This window comes from Onychostoma macrolepis, chromosome 09, assembly GCF_012432095.1.
Source record: "Onychostoma macrolepis isolate SWU-2019 chromosome 09, ASM1243209v1, whole genome shotgun sequence".
NCBI classification, from domain to species: Eukaryota; Metazoa; Chordata; class Actinopteri; order Cypriniformes; family Cyprinidae; genus Onychostoma; species Onychostoma macrolepis.
The window spans coordinates 13049443-13066700 of NC_081163.1; the positions used below are offsets into that span (position 1 = coordinate 13049443).

At 36.9% G+C, this 17258-nt stretch overlaps 1 protein-coding gene across 8 annotated transcripts in view; it reads right to left on the reverse strand.

The window, feature by feature from the left end:
- kdm6a (lysine (K)-specific demethylase 6A) overlaps positions 1–17258 on the reverse strand; it is a 69708-nt gene that overhangs the window by 9097 nt on the left and 43353 nt on the right. For 6 of the 8 annotated variants that reach the window (XM_058786263.1, XM_058786261.1, XM_058786259.1 and 3 more), the window contains 7 exons: positions 15095–15235; positions 14931–15005; positions 13977–14081; positions 13480–13863; positions 5908–6680; positions 1293–1422; positions 916–1021 (listed from right to left, as the gene is read on the reverse strand). In XM_058786263.1, coding sequence (XP_058642246.1) covers positions 916–1021; positions 1293–1422; positions 5908–6680; positions 13480–13863; positions 13977–14081; positions 14931–15005; positions 15095–15235 — 1714 coding nt within the window. The remainder of the gene's footprint in view (positions 1–915; positions 1022–1292; positions 1423–5907; positions 6681–13479; positions 13864–13976; positions 14082–14930; positions 15006–15094; positions 15236–17258) is intronic. The other 2 variants (XM_058786262.1, XM_058786260.1) reach the window with 1 other exon arrangement.

Genomic DNA, 17258 nt, shown 5'->3' on the forward strand with positions numbered 1-17258 from the left:
ATGTTTAAGGTATGGTTTTGGAGAGAATGTTTTTATGAGAATTTTTAAATTAGCAACAAAAGACATCGGGAGGGGAAAAAAAAGTGCTGGAATCGAATTTAGGCCACCTGCATATAAACCATCATTACACTGACGAATGCAACCAAACTGCCACACCATTTCTACAACTCTAACATGAATATGAGGTTAACATACCAAAACCTTAAGCATAGACTGAGGCCATATGTACAAAAATATGGACAAACAACACTTTTTTGCCATTTGACATGACAGGCAGTATACACATTTTGTCCAAATGGCCCAATTTTCCCAAACAGCAACTTGTCAGACAGTAATGATGGAAAAAAATAAATATTATGTACCAACATACATACATACATACATACATATACATATATATACACACACACACACAATAACAAGCATACAATATCAGTCAGAATATAAATTTAAAATTTAATGTCAATTTCCCCTAAAATACTTCTACTTTCTGTAGAACGGTGACCATTAGTGCCCATCTGAAAGCAAAAGTATATATTCCATGTCATTTATGAGGTTTGAAGAGCAGGTACATAAAAGGTACATAAAAACTCAATTTAAGAAGAACCCTACTGCTGTTTTTTTCTGTGGTGGGGATGCTCCCATGTAATGCCACTTTCAACATGCAGATGGTGCTGTTGTCATTTACACCCAAGTCATCCTGAAACGTGTGCCAAAACTCACTTCTTGCTAGTTAAATGTCTCCTGACTGAGTGCTCACAAAACTACAACATAATCATTTAAACAAAGGTGCTAATATGCAACAAAACCCATAAAATGGTAAATTAAAATACAGAAAACAGATCAGCGTTCACACATACACAGTGCTTTGGCAAGCACTCAAATGTGCACAAGCGCCCAGAAACACACTCTCACCTAACTTGAGTGCTCCAGCCAGGCCACGGATCACTGTAACGGGGTTGGCTGCGTTTGTGCAGAACTGGTGTAGCGGCGGAAAGAAAGCATCCCTCTTGTTCTCCAGCTGCCAAAGATTTAAAAAGTAGGTTTATTTGACTGGAGAAAATAAAAGCTTGGAATTAAAAAAAAAAAAAGGGGGGTGTAATATTGCAAGCATAAATTAAGGTCAAACAAAGTTGACTTCTTTTCCATAGCAACAAATGCCTTTAATCGGTGCAATTGGACCTTTTTGCCTTGTATTTTGACTTGTAAATAGCATGACGGCTGTAATACTAGAAAGAGTAGATAAAGAGCAACCAGGCTGCACCGTGTCAGATGATGGATGTTTTACTCACATAAATACTAGGGGTGGGAGGATTGAGCTTGTCCTTTGGCAGAGGAGGGAAGGGTGCAGGTGGTAACCGTGGAGGGGGACACTTGTCCAGCAAGATGCTGTTACTGGACAAACCATTCTTCCCCAGGTTTCTGCAAAATAATTTTCATGAGATATTTATCAGCACATGCCCAAATGGCTGTTTGTAACAGAACAGAATAGAATATACATAATTTATATTATCCAAATCTCATTTGAATTGACTGCATGCTACTGTGAAGATTGTAATCTCTGATGTATTCTCATCAACTTGACAGGGACATTGAGGGTCAGTACATGTGCTGTTGCTTTCTAGACACAGGTGGAGCCATCAGCCAGATCACTAGAGACGGAGAGACATACTGGCAATGTTCTTCCCCATCAACAGCCATTCCAGTCAAAACAAACAGTGTAATAAGACTGTAAGCACTGAGGAAACGTCCCACATTAAACAACATGGCAGAGGGTCAAAAGTTCAGTAACTAAAATTTCTCTAAATAATTACAGCTGTGAGGCTGGAGCGTAGTCATGCTGGCTTTTGTTTGGAAGCGGAACCTTGGTGATTGTGAAAACTGACAACTTGGACACTGCCTGACATTTTCTGCAGCTTAAGCCCTATTCGGACGGGATTAGTTTTACATGGAGAGGTGGGGTAAAGTAATTTTTTCCAGAGCTTCTCAGTGATTAGTCCCGTCCGAATGTGCCATCTCAGTAATCATTACGGACGATGTCAGTAAAGATTACAGTGACTTTCACCTTCTGTAAAAAGGTCCAAAATAATTACCTCAGATAATACTAATCCCGTGCGAATAGACCAGCCGTAATTTCCTATTTAAAAGTAGTTTTCCGCGTTTGAAGAAACAGTTGCGTTGTAGGCGGTGGGACAAGTCTGTGGCAAACTTCGAATGTTTTCTGCATATGACAATGCATACCATTCAGATCAAAAAGAAGGTCGAAAGCACTTGTTAGAGACACAAAACTTCTGTTAGCTTTAGGTAAGTGTCTATTGCAAACAGAATCCAATCATAATTTAATTAATAAATCGATGGATGTAGCACACACATGACGACAGGGAGGTGACGGCGGTGCGTACATCGAGTTACTCCTCCCACTTCTGGTAGTTTTACTGAGATTTCTTATCCCGTGCGAATTGGCCATTAATATTACAGGCGTCCTGTGGTAAATTAACATTACTCCATCTACCCTTGTAAAACTAATCCAGTCCGAATAGGGCTTTAGTCTCTGTGTTGTTGGGTAGTTGTGGCACTTTTGCTGTCATTATTAGTGATGGAATAGCTTCTTTTTTTTTTTTACATGCTGCAGCATAAAACAATATTTTGCCAGCAGGGATTTATCAGTTTTTCTTACTACTAGGCACTAGATGGGTTAACAAATGCATATGAAATTAGCACTCCAATACACACAAACAAATCTGTACATATGAAATCAGCACTCCAATAAAAAAAATAAATGATGAATAAACAAACCTGTGCATACACTGCTGTTTTTTAAATGTCATTTAAGGCTACATTTACTTGATCAAAAATAAAATAAAAGCTTTAATATTGTACAATACTGTTGTTTTAATGTATTTAGTGTCACAAAACATTAATAATTATCAATTTTGAAAACTTGCACTGCACAATATTTCTGCTGAAACCTTGATACATTTTTTTCTCCAAGATTCTTTGAATAGAAAGTTCAAAAAGAAACGTTTGCATTATTATAAATGTCTTTACTGTTACTTTTGCTCAATTTAGTGCATCCTCACTGAATAGAAGTATACATTTTTGCTAATCAAAAAAACATACTGACCCCAAACTTTTAAACAGTAGTGTACATATATAACTACTATGTTGGCAGCATACTGAAAGTAATCAAAGACCATCTAGAAGAGAACCACACACAGCTGTATATTTTACAGACACAACCCTAACATAGTTAGTAGACACGTCCCATGACTAGGGGTGTGACATTAACTCGATATGGCGATATAATCGCCATCCTTCTCCATGTGATACGAGAATCGATATCTGGTGCCAAATATCGATATTTTAATTCATACAATAAGGTGCTCTAAATAGATTTCCCTGTTCACAGTGTCTAAAAACGCATAGAAATCGCAGCCGCACCATTTCCATCTTTCCAAAAGAGCTCAGACTCTGAGCAAGTTCCATGAACCGCTTTCTCTATGAAGATGGGGAAGCACGAGGAACCGAAGGATAAACAGATTTCCAGCCACTGTATTTTTTTATATATATATATATATATATTTTAGTGTTGTCAAAAGACCCGGTACTTCGGTACCAAGTCGGTACTAAAAAAGTGAAAACGTCACGGTACCAGGTTTTTTTAAGTACCGGTGGTACCGAGTACCCGGTCAACCCGGTTCTTGACACGTACGGCCCGATGATTTCCGCGATACAGAAAACGCAGACGGAATCCAGTTATAAAAACGGAATTTACAGTTTAGCACGGAATGTCACGGAGTTTGTCAAAGTTTGGATGAATTAATCAAAAGTAGGTCATTGCACTTAAATCAAATCGCGACGTGGACTAGTATCTGTAAATATTAAGCTGCAAAAGTCGATTCAAATATGAATCCCGCATGTTCTGCGAGTCTCTGTGTGAGTGAATGAATGGCAGAGACGCGCGGTTTTTTCTTTTTTTTACTTCATACACTGAAGCGCGCCCGATGCTCGCGGTGATTCATCATCTGCCATCTCAATGAGGACATAAATACATAAACAACATCTACAGAACTGCTCTGAGAGTCATTTTACCGTTTCATTGAGTAAAACCAGCGTCATATCATATAGCTACACAGAAATGTAAAGGTATTCACGGCAACCCGTCAAAATAAAAGTTCATCTTAAAGACATTGTGCCAGAAATATAATTTTTTATATATATATATATATATATATATATATATATATATATATATATATATATATATATATATATATATATATATATATATATATATATATATATATATTATATAAATTTATTTAAAAATTTTCACAATATTTCTTCCATATTTTAATTTTAATAGTAAATCCCTTTATTTACCAAAACAATACAATGCGTTTCAATTTAATTAATTAAAAGACAAATTAAATTTGGGTGAAACTTGTTTACTGTTTTTCATACTTTTATTACTTGCGGAAAAACTTGAAACACAATTTAAATAAAGTATAAAGAATGGCATTGATTTTTGTACATTTTTATTTTTGTTTGACTTTATTAAAAATAGTGTGTTTTTTTTAATTAGCATGTGGTACCGAAATTGGTACCGAGAACCGTGGATTTTGACTGGTATCGGTACCGAATACTGAAATTTTGGTACCATGACAACACTAATATATATATATATATATTTATGGAGATGAAAACTGCCCCAAAAATAGCTATCAGCATGGACCATGTTATTATTGCAGAGCGCATATTCAGTTCATGAGTAGGCTAACCTCTCCGCTTGGAACGCAGGTGGATTTCCCTCACTACATGAGTGAGAGAGAGAGAGAGAGAGAGAGAGAGAGAGTGCCGCCGGTGCGTCCAGTTTTATGTGAACAAAACTAGATGCTCTCCCTCTCTCTCTCAGATATTACAAGTGCGCGTTATGCAGTGTGAACAGTGGGCACCGATTGGCAGAAACATAAATGTGCACCTACAACATAGAGGACGAAACAAAACTTTGTCAGAGCCACAATACGGCGCAGAAGCGTGCAGCGTGTGCTTGCCGCGGATCTACATTTGAAATAACGAAGCTGAGCGCACAAAAGACGTGATGTGAACGGCTATTTCTTCGTGTGGGGCTCCGTTTTTATTATGAGAGGAGTAGAAAGGTTGAGAAGCACTCCAGGTAAATTTTGAAATGTACCAGGTTTATATTATATCGATCTATCTAGTATTTTTTTTCTGTTTGATAAGCAGTTAAATGTTTGTTTACACAAAAAAATAAAAGTGTAAGCTTTTAATAAGTCCAAGAACAAAATTATTAATTTAGCCTACTCAACATGTTAAAATTGATTTACAGAACTTTTTTTGCCGTTTTCTAACAGTTTGGACTTGAATAAAGAAAGAAAACTTGCACTTAACCTTTTCACAGGCATTTTGTTAGATATCGTGATGTATCATAGGATTTTCTAGAAATATATTGATTATCGCAGAATCGCTGTATCGTGCGTACCCTGCGATTCCCACCCCTAAGAAATATAACACTAATCAAGTATTTACCTTCCAATATCAACAAGTAACTACCTTCCAAATAATTAACAGCTCACCACTGCAAATCTCTTTCTAGCACAAATCAAAACAATACATCAAATCATCAGCCTAAACCATTTTACAGCAGATTTAAACCAAATCAACTAGGATGGATTTGTATTATAACAGAAAAGGTGATAATATGGTCTAGCCATGTAATTTATATGCACACACACACACACACACACAAAAAGCTTATAATCCTATTAAGGTGGCTTGGTATAACCATAACCAAAAAAAAAAAAGAAACAGCACAAAACCCGTCAAGAAATCTGTTTGGAATTCTGCACAACTAGGCCCAAGTGCATACAGGAATGATTAACTCACCTGCATGCTTTGAGCACGTCACTGGAGCTGGGGTAGATGGAGACAGAAGACCAGGGGGCGAACGAGGGAGGCTTGGGTTTATGACAAATCAGCGGAGATGCCACCTTCAAGGGGCTCTGAGAGTCCTCCAGACCTTTGCCATTGAGCGTGGGGCTGTTAAGGCTGTTAAGACTGTTCTGAGTGCTGTGATGGTCTGCTGATTTGGGTGAGGGTGTGGCCGTAGACATGGCAGAAGACGGGGAGGAGGCCACCGAGTTCTCCTGCGCCTTAAGCCCCTGGTGCAGACTCGGGTGAACGTTGTTAACCTTTGTGCCGGCAGCCGTCAACCCACTGCCATTACTATTATTACTATCATTGGCTTTTCCAATCAACAAGGCAGAGAGCTGAGGATTGTCTGAACTAAGTACACCTGGTGAGCAGGGTTTCGCCCCAGCAGCGTCTGCCTGGCCCTGATGGACGTGATTAGGCAGTCCTTCTGCAGTGGCAGTGCTGTTAGGCGTCCCTGCGGAATGCCCGTTTCCTGAAGGCTTGCTCTCTTTGGTGTGCACCATGCCTTGCTGTCCACCTGAGGTAGCAGAGTGAGGAGAGCTAGGGGAGGGGAGGTGATTGTGACTGGCCTCCTGCGCTAACGTGTCGCTGGCTGTGGCCGAACATCCGACCTGATTTGGAACGCCAGTGCCGGCTGCCGGGGTAGGCTGGGACGTCCCAGCGGAAGAGAAAGGCTGCTCGCCATTGGGACCTGCTGAATATGAACCGGGACTCTTCTGAAGCCCCTGCAATAAAGATAAAGTGCAAGGAATGCAGGGTTAAGCAGTGAAATTGTTATTCTTACATTCTAACTTAAAGGAGTCATCAGATGCCCATTTTCCACAAGTTGATATGATTCTTTAGGGTCTTAATGAAATGTCTATAACATACTTTGGTTAAAATTTCTCAATGGTAGTGTAAAAAACACCTTTTTCCCCCTGTCAAAATCAGCACTGTTTTCAGCAAGCCGTTTTTTTTGTCTATGTTGCTTTAAATGCTAATGAGATCTGCTGACCCCACCCCTCTCTTCCATGGAGTGACGAGCAAACTTTAAACTTCAGCCGCGAAACTAGCACGTTATCATGAAAGGCGATTTGCAAAGATTCATTAAAAACCCTTATACTCACTTCTGTAGATAAAGCTGGATCACAAATGATTCGGGTGAACAGACCCATTTAGACAGATCGGAGATCGGCGCATTCCCTTCAAAACGAAAGTAACCTTAATCCTCTGCGTTAATCCTATATTCATTATTACATCCAACAACAAAACGCCGCAATCGCTTAATCGGACACATCTTGTCTTCCCCTGCACTGGAGTCGACTCAATGGCAGATGGATGATCTAAGGTCTAAGGTAAGATGGCCCTGTCAATCAAATATTGTGGGAGGGACCTGTACAGAACTACATCATTCTGACAGGAACCTCAGAACAGCCTGATTTGAGAGAGGGGATTTTAAAACAGGGATTTAAATCAACACGAACTCAGCACACCTGAGAAACTGATAGGTATGTAGGAGAAATATTCCAACAACGAATCCAATTAATGAAAAGTAAAATCCCGCACACTATCAGTCCATGCTAAATATAGAAATTTATTACAGGAACCAGCAACTATTGACCGAATATGTCATGCTTGATGATGATCAATAGACTGAAATGTTGCTGGTTCCTGTAATAAATTTCTATATTTAGCATGGACTGATAGTGTGCGGGATTTTACTTTTCATTAAAACAGGGATTTAAAAAAAAACACTGGGTGGATTTTTATCATTATAGGGTGGATGTGTACACACACTTCCAACAAACATTTGTGTTCAAACAACTTGTAAAGTGAATTTTGCATCCGATGACCCCTTTAAGAATTTAAAACTAGAGAAGCAAAATATATTGGTATTTTATACTGAATATATAAATGTGCCTGCTGATTTATCCTATTTTACACAAAATTAAGTTTGCCATATTGGATTATTTTTTAAAAGTTAATTTTTTTAAAACAATTTAATTGAACAATATTCAATGTAACCTTTAGAAAATCTCAAGATCAATATCAAAGCATTGAGCAAGAATGCAATAAAACAATTAAAAGTGAAAGTACAGACTTTTACATTGTTGCAAAAAATTCAATTAATAAATGCTGTTCTTTTAAAAAATGTAAACTTCATATTTAAAGAATCCTGAATAGAAAGAACCACAGCATATTTTTTTTTCACTAACTTAAAGGGGTCATATGATGCTATTTTAAAGATCATTATTTTGTGTATTTGGTGTAACAAAATATGTTGACATGCTTTAATGTTAAAAAAAGCACATTATTTTTCAAATACTGTACATTATTGTAGCTCCTCTATGTCCCGCCTCTCTCAAATTTGTTATTTTCTACAAAGCCCCTCCTTCCAACAAGCACAGTCTGCTCTGATTGGCCAGCTGACCCAGTGCATTGTGATTGGCCGAACACCACAAGCACGCGTCGTAAATGTAAGATTTTCATAATCGAGCTTTCAAAATAAATGTAGACAGTTAATAATGTCCTTAGTTTTACCACCAGTTCAAGCCCGAAAGAGGAACAGAGTCGCATGACAGACACAGTGATGATGCTCGTGTGTATTTGCAGTACACAAGCTGCGATTAAGACAGCTGACTCCACTGTAATGTAACCCTATCTCTCTCTCTCTCACACACACACACACAACGCGATACTCTACACGGCGCAAACTCCGCATTTGAACAGTCAATAGCAAATACTTAAACTAATAACAAAACATACTTACAGTCGCTGATTCAGAAGCGCCAGATTGTCATAGCAAAGTAAGAATTGACCCTCTTTTTTTTTTTTCGAAAGCCTTTGCACAGCCAGCCTTGTACTCTCCTAGGTTCACAAAACTGTTGTCCATAAAATGCATTGCACAAATTCGAACATCTGTCGTGCTGTTCTGTTGTAAATAATCGTAATGATTCCTAACTGCATCTACTTTCAGAAGGCCAAATAAAGTATTTTTTCCAAAAAATACAGTGTTTCTCTGATATGGCTGCATCAACACTACTGTGGTTACTGAAACCACGCCTTCTTTCTTTGCGTGAACATTTGGGTGGCATTACGCAAATATTTCCACATCGTAATAGCCATGTATTAGGCTATTTTGATTACCCCATTACAGTCACTTTACAGTTCGTGCTATCATAAAAATACACTTACTCGTAGGTTTAAAATTCTGCATGTCACATTGTCCAACTACAAATATTTCAGCGAAATATATCTTTTAGTAAAAATTATTGCGCTCCTATTACATTGCGTGTCTGTTTGGCGTGCATGCACATGGCAGCGCTTGTTCACAGAAGTCTGTGAAGTGTAGCGGAGATTAGCGAAGACGACGCCTCGTGCACTCCTAACAGCAAAATGGAAATATTCCCATGACTTTCTAACATTTTCAGATGGAGAATAAACCTGTAAAATGTAAGTTATGAATTAAGGAAAACAGCTCATCTCAAACACATTAAACATCTCAAGTAAGAGTCTGTCAGCGGCACACGTAGCATTTGTCAGAGCCGCTTCAAACTATACTATATATATATCTTACGAGTTTTTTTAAAGCCCTTAATATAAAGCTTGTCACGTTTAGAACAAATTGGATAATGCACTTTCTCCGCAGTGGCTGAGTCTGTGTCCTCCGCTATACATTTCAGTTGTGCTCATGTCAAACTACTGTATATTAGGGCTGGTCCGAATACCATTTTTTGAGCTTCGAAGCTTCGGTAGTAATCAACACCGAATAGTCGAAGCTTCGGAGGAAGGGGGCACTCCCAAATCACAAATCACTCCCAAATCAGAAATTAGCAACACAGTAATTACTGACACCGTAAAGGCTATTTAAATGAAAGAATGAAAGATGAAGTTCAATGAACTGTAATAAAGAACACGGTAGCATACTTTCAATAACAGCAACACATTTTATTTAACGAACAGTTTAAGTAAAATAATTTTTTTATGACTGCCATAGTCGCAAGTATTTTCCAAGCAAATTAAGTGCACGTTTTTATCATGTGTAAAATTACTGATTAACATGGCGTTTGCTGCTCGTTTTTATTTTACAACAACAATATACTATAGGCGTACTACTTACAGAACTCAAGTGATTTTTCAAACTTGATGTACTGCTGTGGCAGGCCAGTTTCAAATTTCATATTTGGCACACTGCCTTTGTCTAGTCCTCACTCAATTTAAAGTGCTCCCACACAGCTGAGGTCTTCAGCATTTCTGTCTTCTCTTCCAGATGAACTGAATCATGAGATTCGTGACGTTCACTCATGAGCGATTCATATTCAAGCGCGAATGAGAACCGTTTCGCAGGGGATGCCAGGGGTTCGAAAAAATAAATAAATAAAAATAGAATATTCAAATCTCAAAATTGAAAATCGAATGCCAACCCACCGAACAAATACTCTGGTCCAGCCCTACTGTATATCGATATAAACTTCTGTATATCGGTATTGCCTCATACCCAGGGCTTAAAACTAACTTTTGCCAGTGACGTGATAAAATTAACCAGCCAAATTTCTTTTTTTGCAAAAATAGGCAGTTATTACTACTATGACTAAACATATTTACAATGTTTTTAATTTGTCCTTTACTTTACTAAAAGAAACTGAGATTTATTGATTTATTTTTATTGATTTATTTATTTTATTATTCTTTTTTTTTTATAAACTCCGTTTGCAGTGCGTATGTGGTGCGTATTTTTTCCTCGCACCCATGTTAACAGATTAGACCAGGGCTATTCAGTTAGCTTCATTTGAGGGCCAGGTTATCGAACAGAAAATTTGAAGGGGGTCAAGGGGGTGGGGGCAGTCCCGATCTCTTTCTGGGGGGACCTATAAAATTAGACATTAAATTGAAATCTTAAATCTATAAAGGGTTAACATTAGTGCTGTCTGTCAATCATTTAAAAAATAATCTCACATTTTTCTGTAATTAATCATGATTAATCGCATATTTATATTGTCATAATTTCACATTGAACCTCCAAATTAATGTAGAAACAGCAAAGATATGCTTTTAATGGCATCTATTTACTAAATAGTAGCCTAATGAAGTACTGGTCTCTCTATTAAATGCATTTTCCTAAATATTACCAATTAATTATAGCCATTTAACATTTACAGTATAGCCTTATTGAAAGCCATTATTTTTAACATTTAATAGGCTCTGAAATATTAAGTGATTTAAAAACAATCTTCACATAAAATATAAATTGTATATGCATAAACTATACAGATTAATCTTTATTCAAGCTACAAAAGTTAAATCAGCGACTAGGAGCAGTTTTCGTTTGTTCTTTGAGTTACATCAATGACAGACTTCAGCAGGTTTTACACACACTCTCTTTAAAACCTAATGCACATGACGCGGATCTGACATCTCCAAACTCTTTACGGTCATTTAAGACTTTATAACTCATTTAAGACTACGTTTACGAGGTAACTCGCCAAAACCGCATATTTTGACAATTTTGCAGGTATGAGTCACCACATTCTCGGGTTAGGAAGAATAAAGAAGGGAAAAGTTAATCTTCCGAAATGAAGCTGCAATATCTTCTCGGGTAAAAGTTAATAGAACCGTGTTTAGGGATAAGCTGGCCATCACACTGCTCTGACTTTATCAGCCCATTTGTATCCAATTATTTGATTTCTTATTCGCTCTTGTCGCTTATGACAGAACAGCATCACGAGGATCTAGTCTTCGGAAAATATTATTTTATATTTATATTTTATATGTCAGAAACAGCGAATCTCTTTAAAAATGGGCTGTTGTTCTCACTACATTGCATTGTTATATTTCGTAAAAGCTTTACCCGCCAACTGGCGACTCACACTATTACATACGATATATCGATATGTTCTTTATAAGCGATACGGTATGAGCAGGGCCTAAAATTAACACTCGCCAAGCGCCAAATGTGAGTAAAAATCGGCGTTGACAAGTGTTAATTTTAGGCCCTGCTCATACCGTATTGCTTATAAAGAACATATCGATATATCGTACACACTCGATATACCGCCCAGCCCTAACAGCAATACATAAAAGATCAAAACCAACATGTTAAATGTCATGGATGTATATTTACAAAGTAATCCATTATTTTGTAGATTTTACCAACAGACCTACCAATCTCTACATAAAAATAAAATGATGATGCCAAATCATTTTACCCCTCTGTAATTTGGCTCCAAATCCCAGGTAAAAATTTTAATTCTGAACCAGTTTTACAAAATAGTGGACTACTCCATAAACAGGCATGTGATCGGCTAGAGAGAAAAAAAAGAAGACAAATCTGACCACGCCCCAAGTCAAGCCCCCAACACTTATTATTAAAAATATACGTTTTAGCACAAATATATTGATGTATCTTATATTGTAATACATACTGTTGTCCTGTAAAAATAAAAAGCAGCATTTAATAATCATAACAATATAATATATTATAATAAAGTACTACAATATATTATAGTAAAGTATATAGAATTGTTATTATTATTAAAGTACCTGCCAAAAGTTTGGAAACATTACAATTATTAATGATTTTTAAATAAATATCTTCTGGTCATCAAGGCTGAATTTATTTGATCAAAAAGTAATACTATTACTATTTTATTATATTATAAAATGTAATGTTATTCCTGTGATGCAAAGCAGAATTTTCTTCATCATTACTCCAGTTTTCAGTGTCACATGTCATTTTGTGACATTGTCACTTTTAGAAATCATTACAATTTATTTGACTCAAGAAACATTTCTGATTATTATCAATGTTGAAAACAATTTTGCTGCTTCATATTTTGTGGAAATGGTGATAAACTTTATTTTTCAGGATTTTTTGATAAATATAAAGTTTAATGAACAGCATTTATTTGTATTTATCAAATATATTAATTAAATTTGTTAATGCATTTATTAAATATAAATCATTGTCTTCACTCACTTTATCACTTTCATGCATGATGAATAAAATTAATTTCTCTCTCTTTTTTAAATCTTATACAAATGTTTGAGTGGTATTGTTTACACAAAAATATTAAGCAGCTTTTAAGCAGCAAAACTTTTAACACTGATAATGAGAAATGTTTCTTGAGCAGCAAATAAGCATATTAGAATGATTTCTGAAGGATTGTGTAACACTGAAACTAAACGTTTCCAATGACAAATGTTGAGTTCCCAAATTTGCACCATTTGCGTGATTTCAATCATCATGCAGTACCCCCCCCCCCCCCACCCAAACCCAAAAACAAAAAAACCTCGGAAAATACAGAAATCTGTATTTATACGGAAAAACCACATCCCTGAATAAATATTTATTCATAACATTAATATTTTGGCTGACATAACTGTTTATCTTTCTTCAGGAAAAAATATTTAACAAAATTTTAAGCTGGACAAGTTTCTGAAATGTGGTTGATTTGAGACAGAACAACCCTATAGAACTTTCTTATCTTATCATACATGACATGATAATTACGATCTTATCATATCGGCCAGGACATTTAATCTCACCTGAGTGGAATTAATGTGTTGGCTTTTCCACGGTTCATCATCCATGCTGCTGCTGGTGGGGGTTGTGCAGTTATGAGGTAGTGCGTTTTGCCGCAAGTAAGGCACGTTTCCGTTGCTCCCCGATCCTGGGAGGTGATTATTGCCCACAGAGACGGCATCTGTGTTACCCAGGGTTCCAGCCGTGCATGGGGCGGGGCTTGCAGGGACAGGTCCGTTGGCTATTGGCTGAGCAGCGCATCGTGAGTGGGCGGAGGGTGTGCGGGAAAGAGCGATGTGTGGATGGTGAGAGGAGGATGTGGAATTAGAGTTCATAGGCAGTGAGGGGTCGGCTATAGGACCGTTGGACACACTGGGTCGTATCTGACCCATAGCATTCAGCCTCATCTGTTGGGGAGAACAAGACCATCAGTATCAAAAATTCAGTAAGTTAATTTAGGCTACCTCCAGCCTGTCTAAAAGTTTGCAGCCTGTTATGCACAACTATACATGACACATACCTGCTGATTCTGTTGCATTAGACTGAGCTGCTTTTCCAACTGTTCCAGCATCTGCAGCTGCACTGGCTTCAGATTAGCCCTGTTGGTCCGTAACTGTTCCAGAAGCTGAGTGTAAATTTTTTTTTTTAAATATAAAAAAAAAAAAAACAGATCAGAATAAATCAGAATAGTTTGTTTTGCACCAGCTCTAGTATAATATCTTGAAAAAAAATGCTCTACTGGTCAAAAGATTTTTTTGTTTTTGAAAATTTTCTCATGATCACGATGTATGCAATCGAAACTACAGTAAAAACAGTAATAATGTGAAATAATATAGCAATTTAAAAGAATGGTTATCTGTTTTCATATATTTTTAAAAACAATTTATTTCTTTGGTAACAAAGCTGAATTTTCAGCAGCCATTACTTCAGCCTTCAGTGTCACATGATCTTTGAAGTTCAAAAAGAACAGCATTTATTTGAAATAGAAATCTTTTGTAACAAATTTCTGTACTGTGACTTTTGATGAATTTAATGCATCACTGTTTAAAGAATTAATATTAAAAATAGAAATTTGAATCTAGAATGGTAGTGTATCACAGTTTCAAAAAACAAAAACAGCAAAAACTGTTTATTATTGATAATAATAGCAAACACTTCTTGAGCATCAAATCTTCAAATTAGAATTATTTCTGAAAATCATTAGACACTGACACCTGGCGTAATGACTGCTGAAAATTCAGCTGTCGTCACAGGAATAAATAATGTTTTAAAATATATAAAATAGAAAATGTATTTTTAATTGTAATATTTCACAATATTAGTGTTTTTATCATACATTTTGGTCAAATAAAAGCAGCCTTGGTGAACTTGAGAAACTTTATTCAAAAACAAAAAGGAAAAAAGTTGGCTGTTAGTGTACATAAATCAACAATTTACAGATGTAGAAATAACCATAAAAATTGAATCTACCAACCTGAAGCTTCTGTGGGGTTAAACTCCAGTTGGGGACTTGATGACCTGGATCATTTTCCCAGGAATCTGGTGAATTCTGACGGTGAAATGAGAAACCAGTGAAAAATCAAACATTGCTAGATAGTTGTAACAGATTAAACAAATTAAAATGCTGTCCTGTAGTACCCTGGCTGGACTTGTGGTCCTCTTCCTTTTGGCTGGGCTGGACTGGTCATCAGTCTGGCCTGAGACCATATGAAGGGGAAGAGACTGGCCTGGGATTTGGGACTGGGCTTCACTGCTCTGATGAGCTTTGCAGGTGATCTGCTATTGGCAACAAATACAAAATCGCAGTTGACAGTTCCGTCCCGCGCAGAAATGACTCGGAGCATTTAAAATTGACAGTTGCATGAACATTTCACTAAAGTAACCAAAATTGCATTTATGCACCACTGATTGGCAATGAAGAGTCAATACTGACATTTCAGTGTCAAACTGCTCCCTTTCACAATAAGCAAAAGGATTGTGTTTATGCCAACTTTCAAGCTCTTAATTATACCAGTTAAATATAGTCATAGTTTTAAATGGTTCCCCAAAATTAGTGACCAATATGTTGAAACAAAGGATGATGTGTGCTGATGAGTGCTATGGTCTAATGAACTAGAGGAAATAACTTTAAACCTTAGCAGTTTAAGATTATTCTCCAGAATCAATGTTAACAACAACATTGTTCTGTATGACTGGAAATTAAGGACCATTTAGTGGTACTTAATCATGAAGTCAGGCCTTACCACACACTTTGATGTTTCATTAAAGGAATGTCACTTGAGTTCAGTACAGGCTAAGCTCATTCGACAGCATTTGTTACGCAAGATCTGTGGTTATGGGGCTTCTGCTGATTAAAAAATACGGCCATACTCCAAGATTTTTTTAAATGTTTTTAAGAGAAGTCTCTTTTCATCACCAAGGCTTCATTTATTTGACCAAAAATACAGTAAAAACAGTAGTACTGTAAAATAGTTATAAAAATGTTTTACATTTTTCATTATATTATAAAATCCGATAACTACATTTCAGTTTCACATGTTCCTTCAGAAATCATTCTAATAAGCTGATTTAGTGCTCAAGAAACATTTTTGATTATAAACGTTGACAGTCGTGCTACTTAATAGTCTTGTGGAAACTGTGATCATTTTTTTTTCTCCAGGACTCTTTGATAATTTTTTATAGATAAATAAATGAATAAATAAATAAATTACTGACCTCATACTTTTTATGATAGTATGCATGTACAATATGGTGTTGTCAAAAGTACCGACTTCGGTACTGAAATTTTAAAAACGCCCATTTCCCGCTAACATTTAAGTGCTGTTGAGCCGATTCTTAAAACACTGCTGATTGGCCAATGTGTTCACGCACTCAACAGATATGACTGTGATTGGCTACAATGACCAATCAATGGTATATAAGAATCGGCTCAACAGTGCTCAAATGTTAGGGTGAATCCCATTTCTCTGTCTTACCCCTTCCCCTTCCCCCTTCCCCTTAGTTTTGCGCGTTCACGTGAGAGTAAGGGCTATCCCAATTCTCGTTTTGATCAAGGGGTAGGGCTAAGGGGAAGGGGTAGATACCCCTTAAAACCAAGCATTTTCACGAGCTTACTTGAAACCGAGGGGTACCCAGAACACACTGCGCAACCGGCAACAATCAAGTATTTGCGGCTTAAATAATTTATTTAAAAATTACGACAGTCTTGTTTTGTGCTCTAGACAGTTCTGTACATATATATTTGCAACCATGTTCTTAATTGAAACGTTTTTAAAAAAAAATCGCTAGTTTGCGACGCTAACGTTACATTGCTGATTTGCACAACAGTCCCGCAGACTAGCCTTGAATGGACTTCATGCATGTCTACAGTTTTAACAAGTTTGTAAAACGATCCAAAGTTCGTGATCGACAGTTGTCGGCTCTGGTGACGTAGCAGCCAGCTAGCGACGGTGTATGATGACGTAACCGTAACCAAGTGGTGTCTCATTTCATAGGGGTATGTTTTCACCCCTAGCGCTTACCACTCGGTTTCGAGGGACAAGGGCTAGGGGTAAGACGTAGGGGAAGGGGTAAGACAGAGAACTGGGATTCACCCTTAGCGGGAAATGGACGTTTTTAAAATTTCAGTACCGACTGGTACCGAAGTCAATACTTTTGACAACACTAGTATAATATTGAATAGTTTTCTGGCTGTACTATATAAACAAGCATGCATTTTAATGTTTATTGCCTGACTAGGTTTACTTTCATTGTACAGTAAATACCTTATTGTAACTGTAACATTTACTTTAAAAAAATAAAT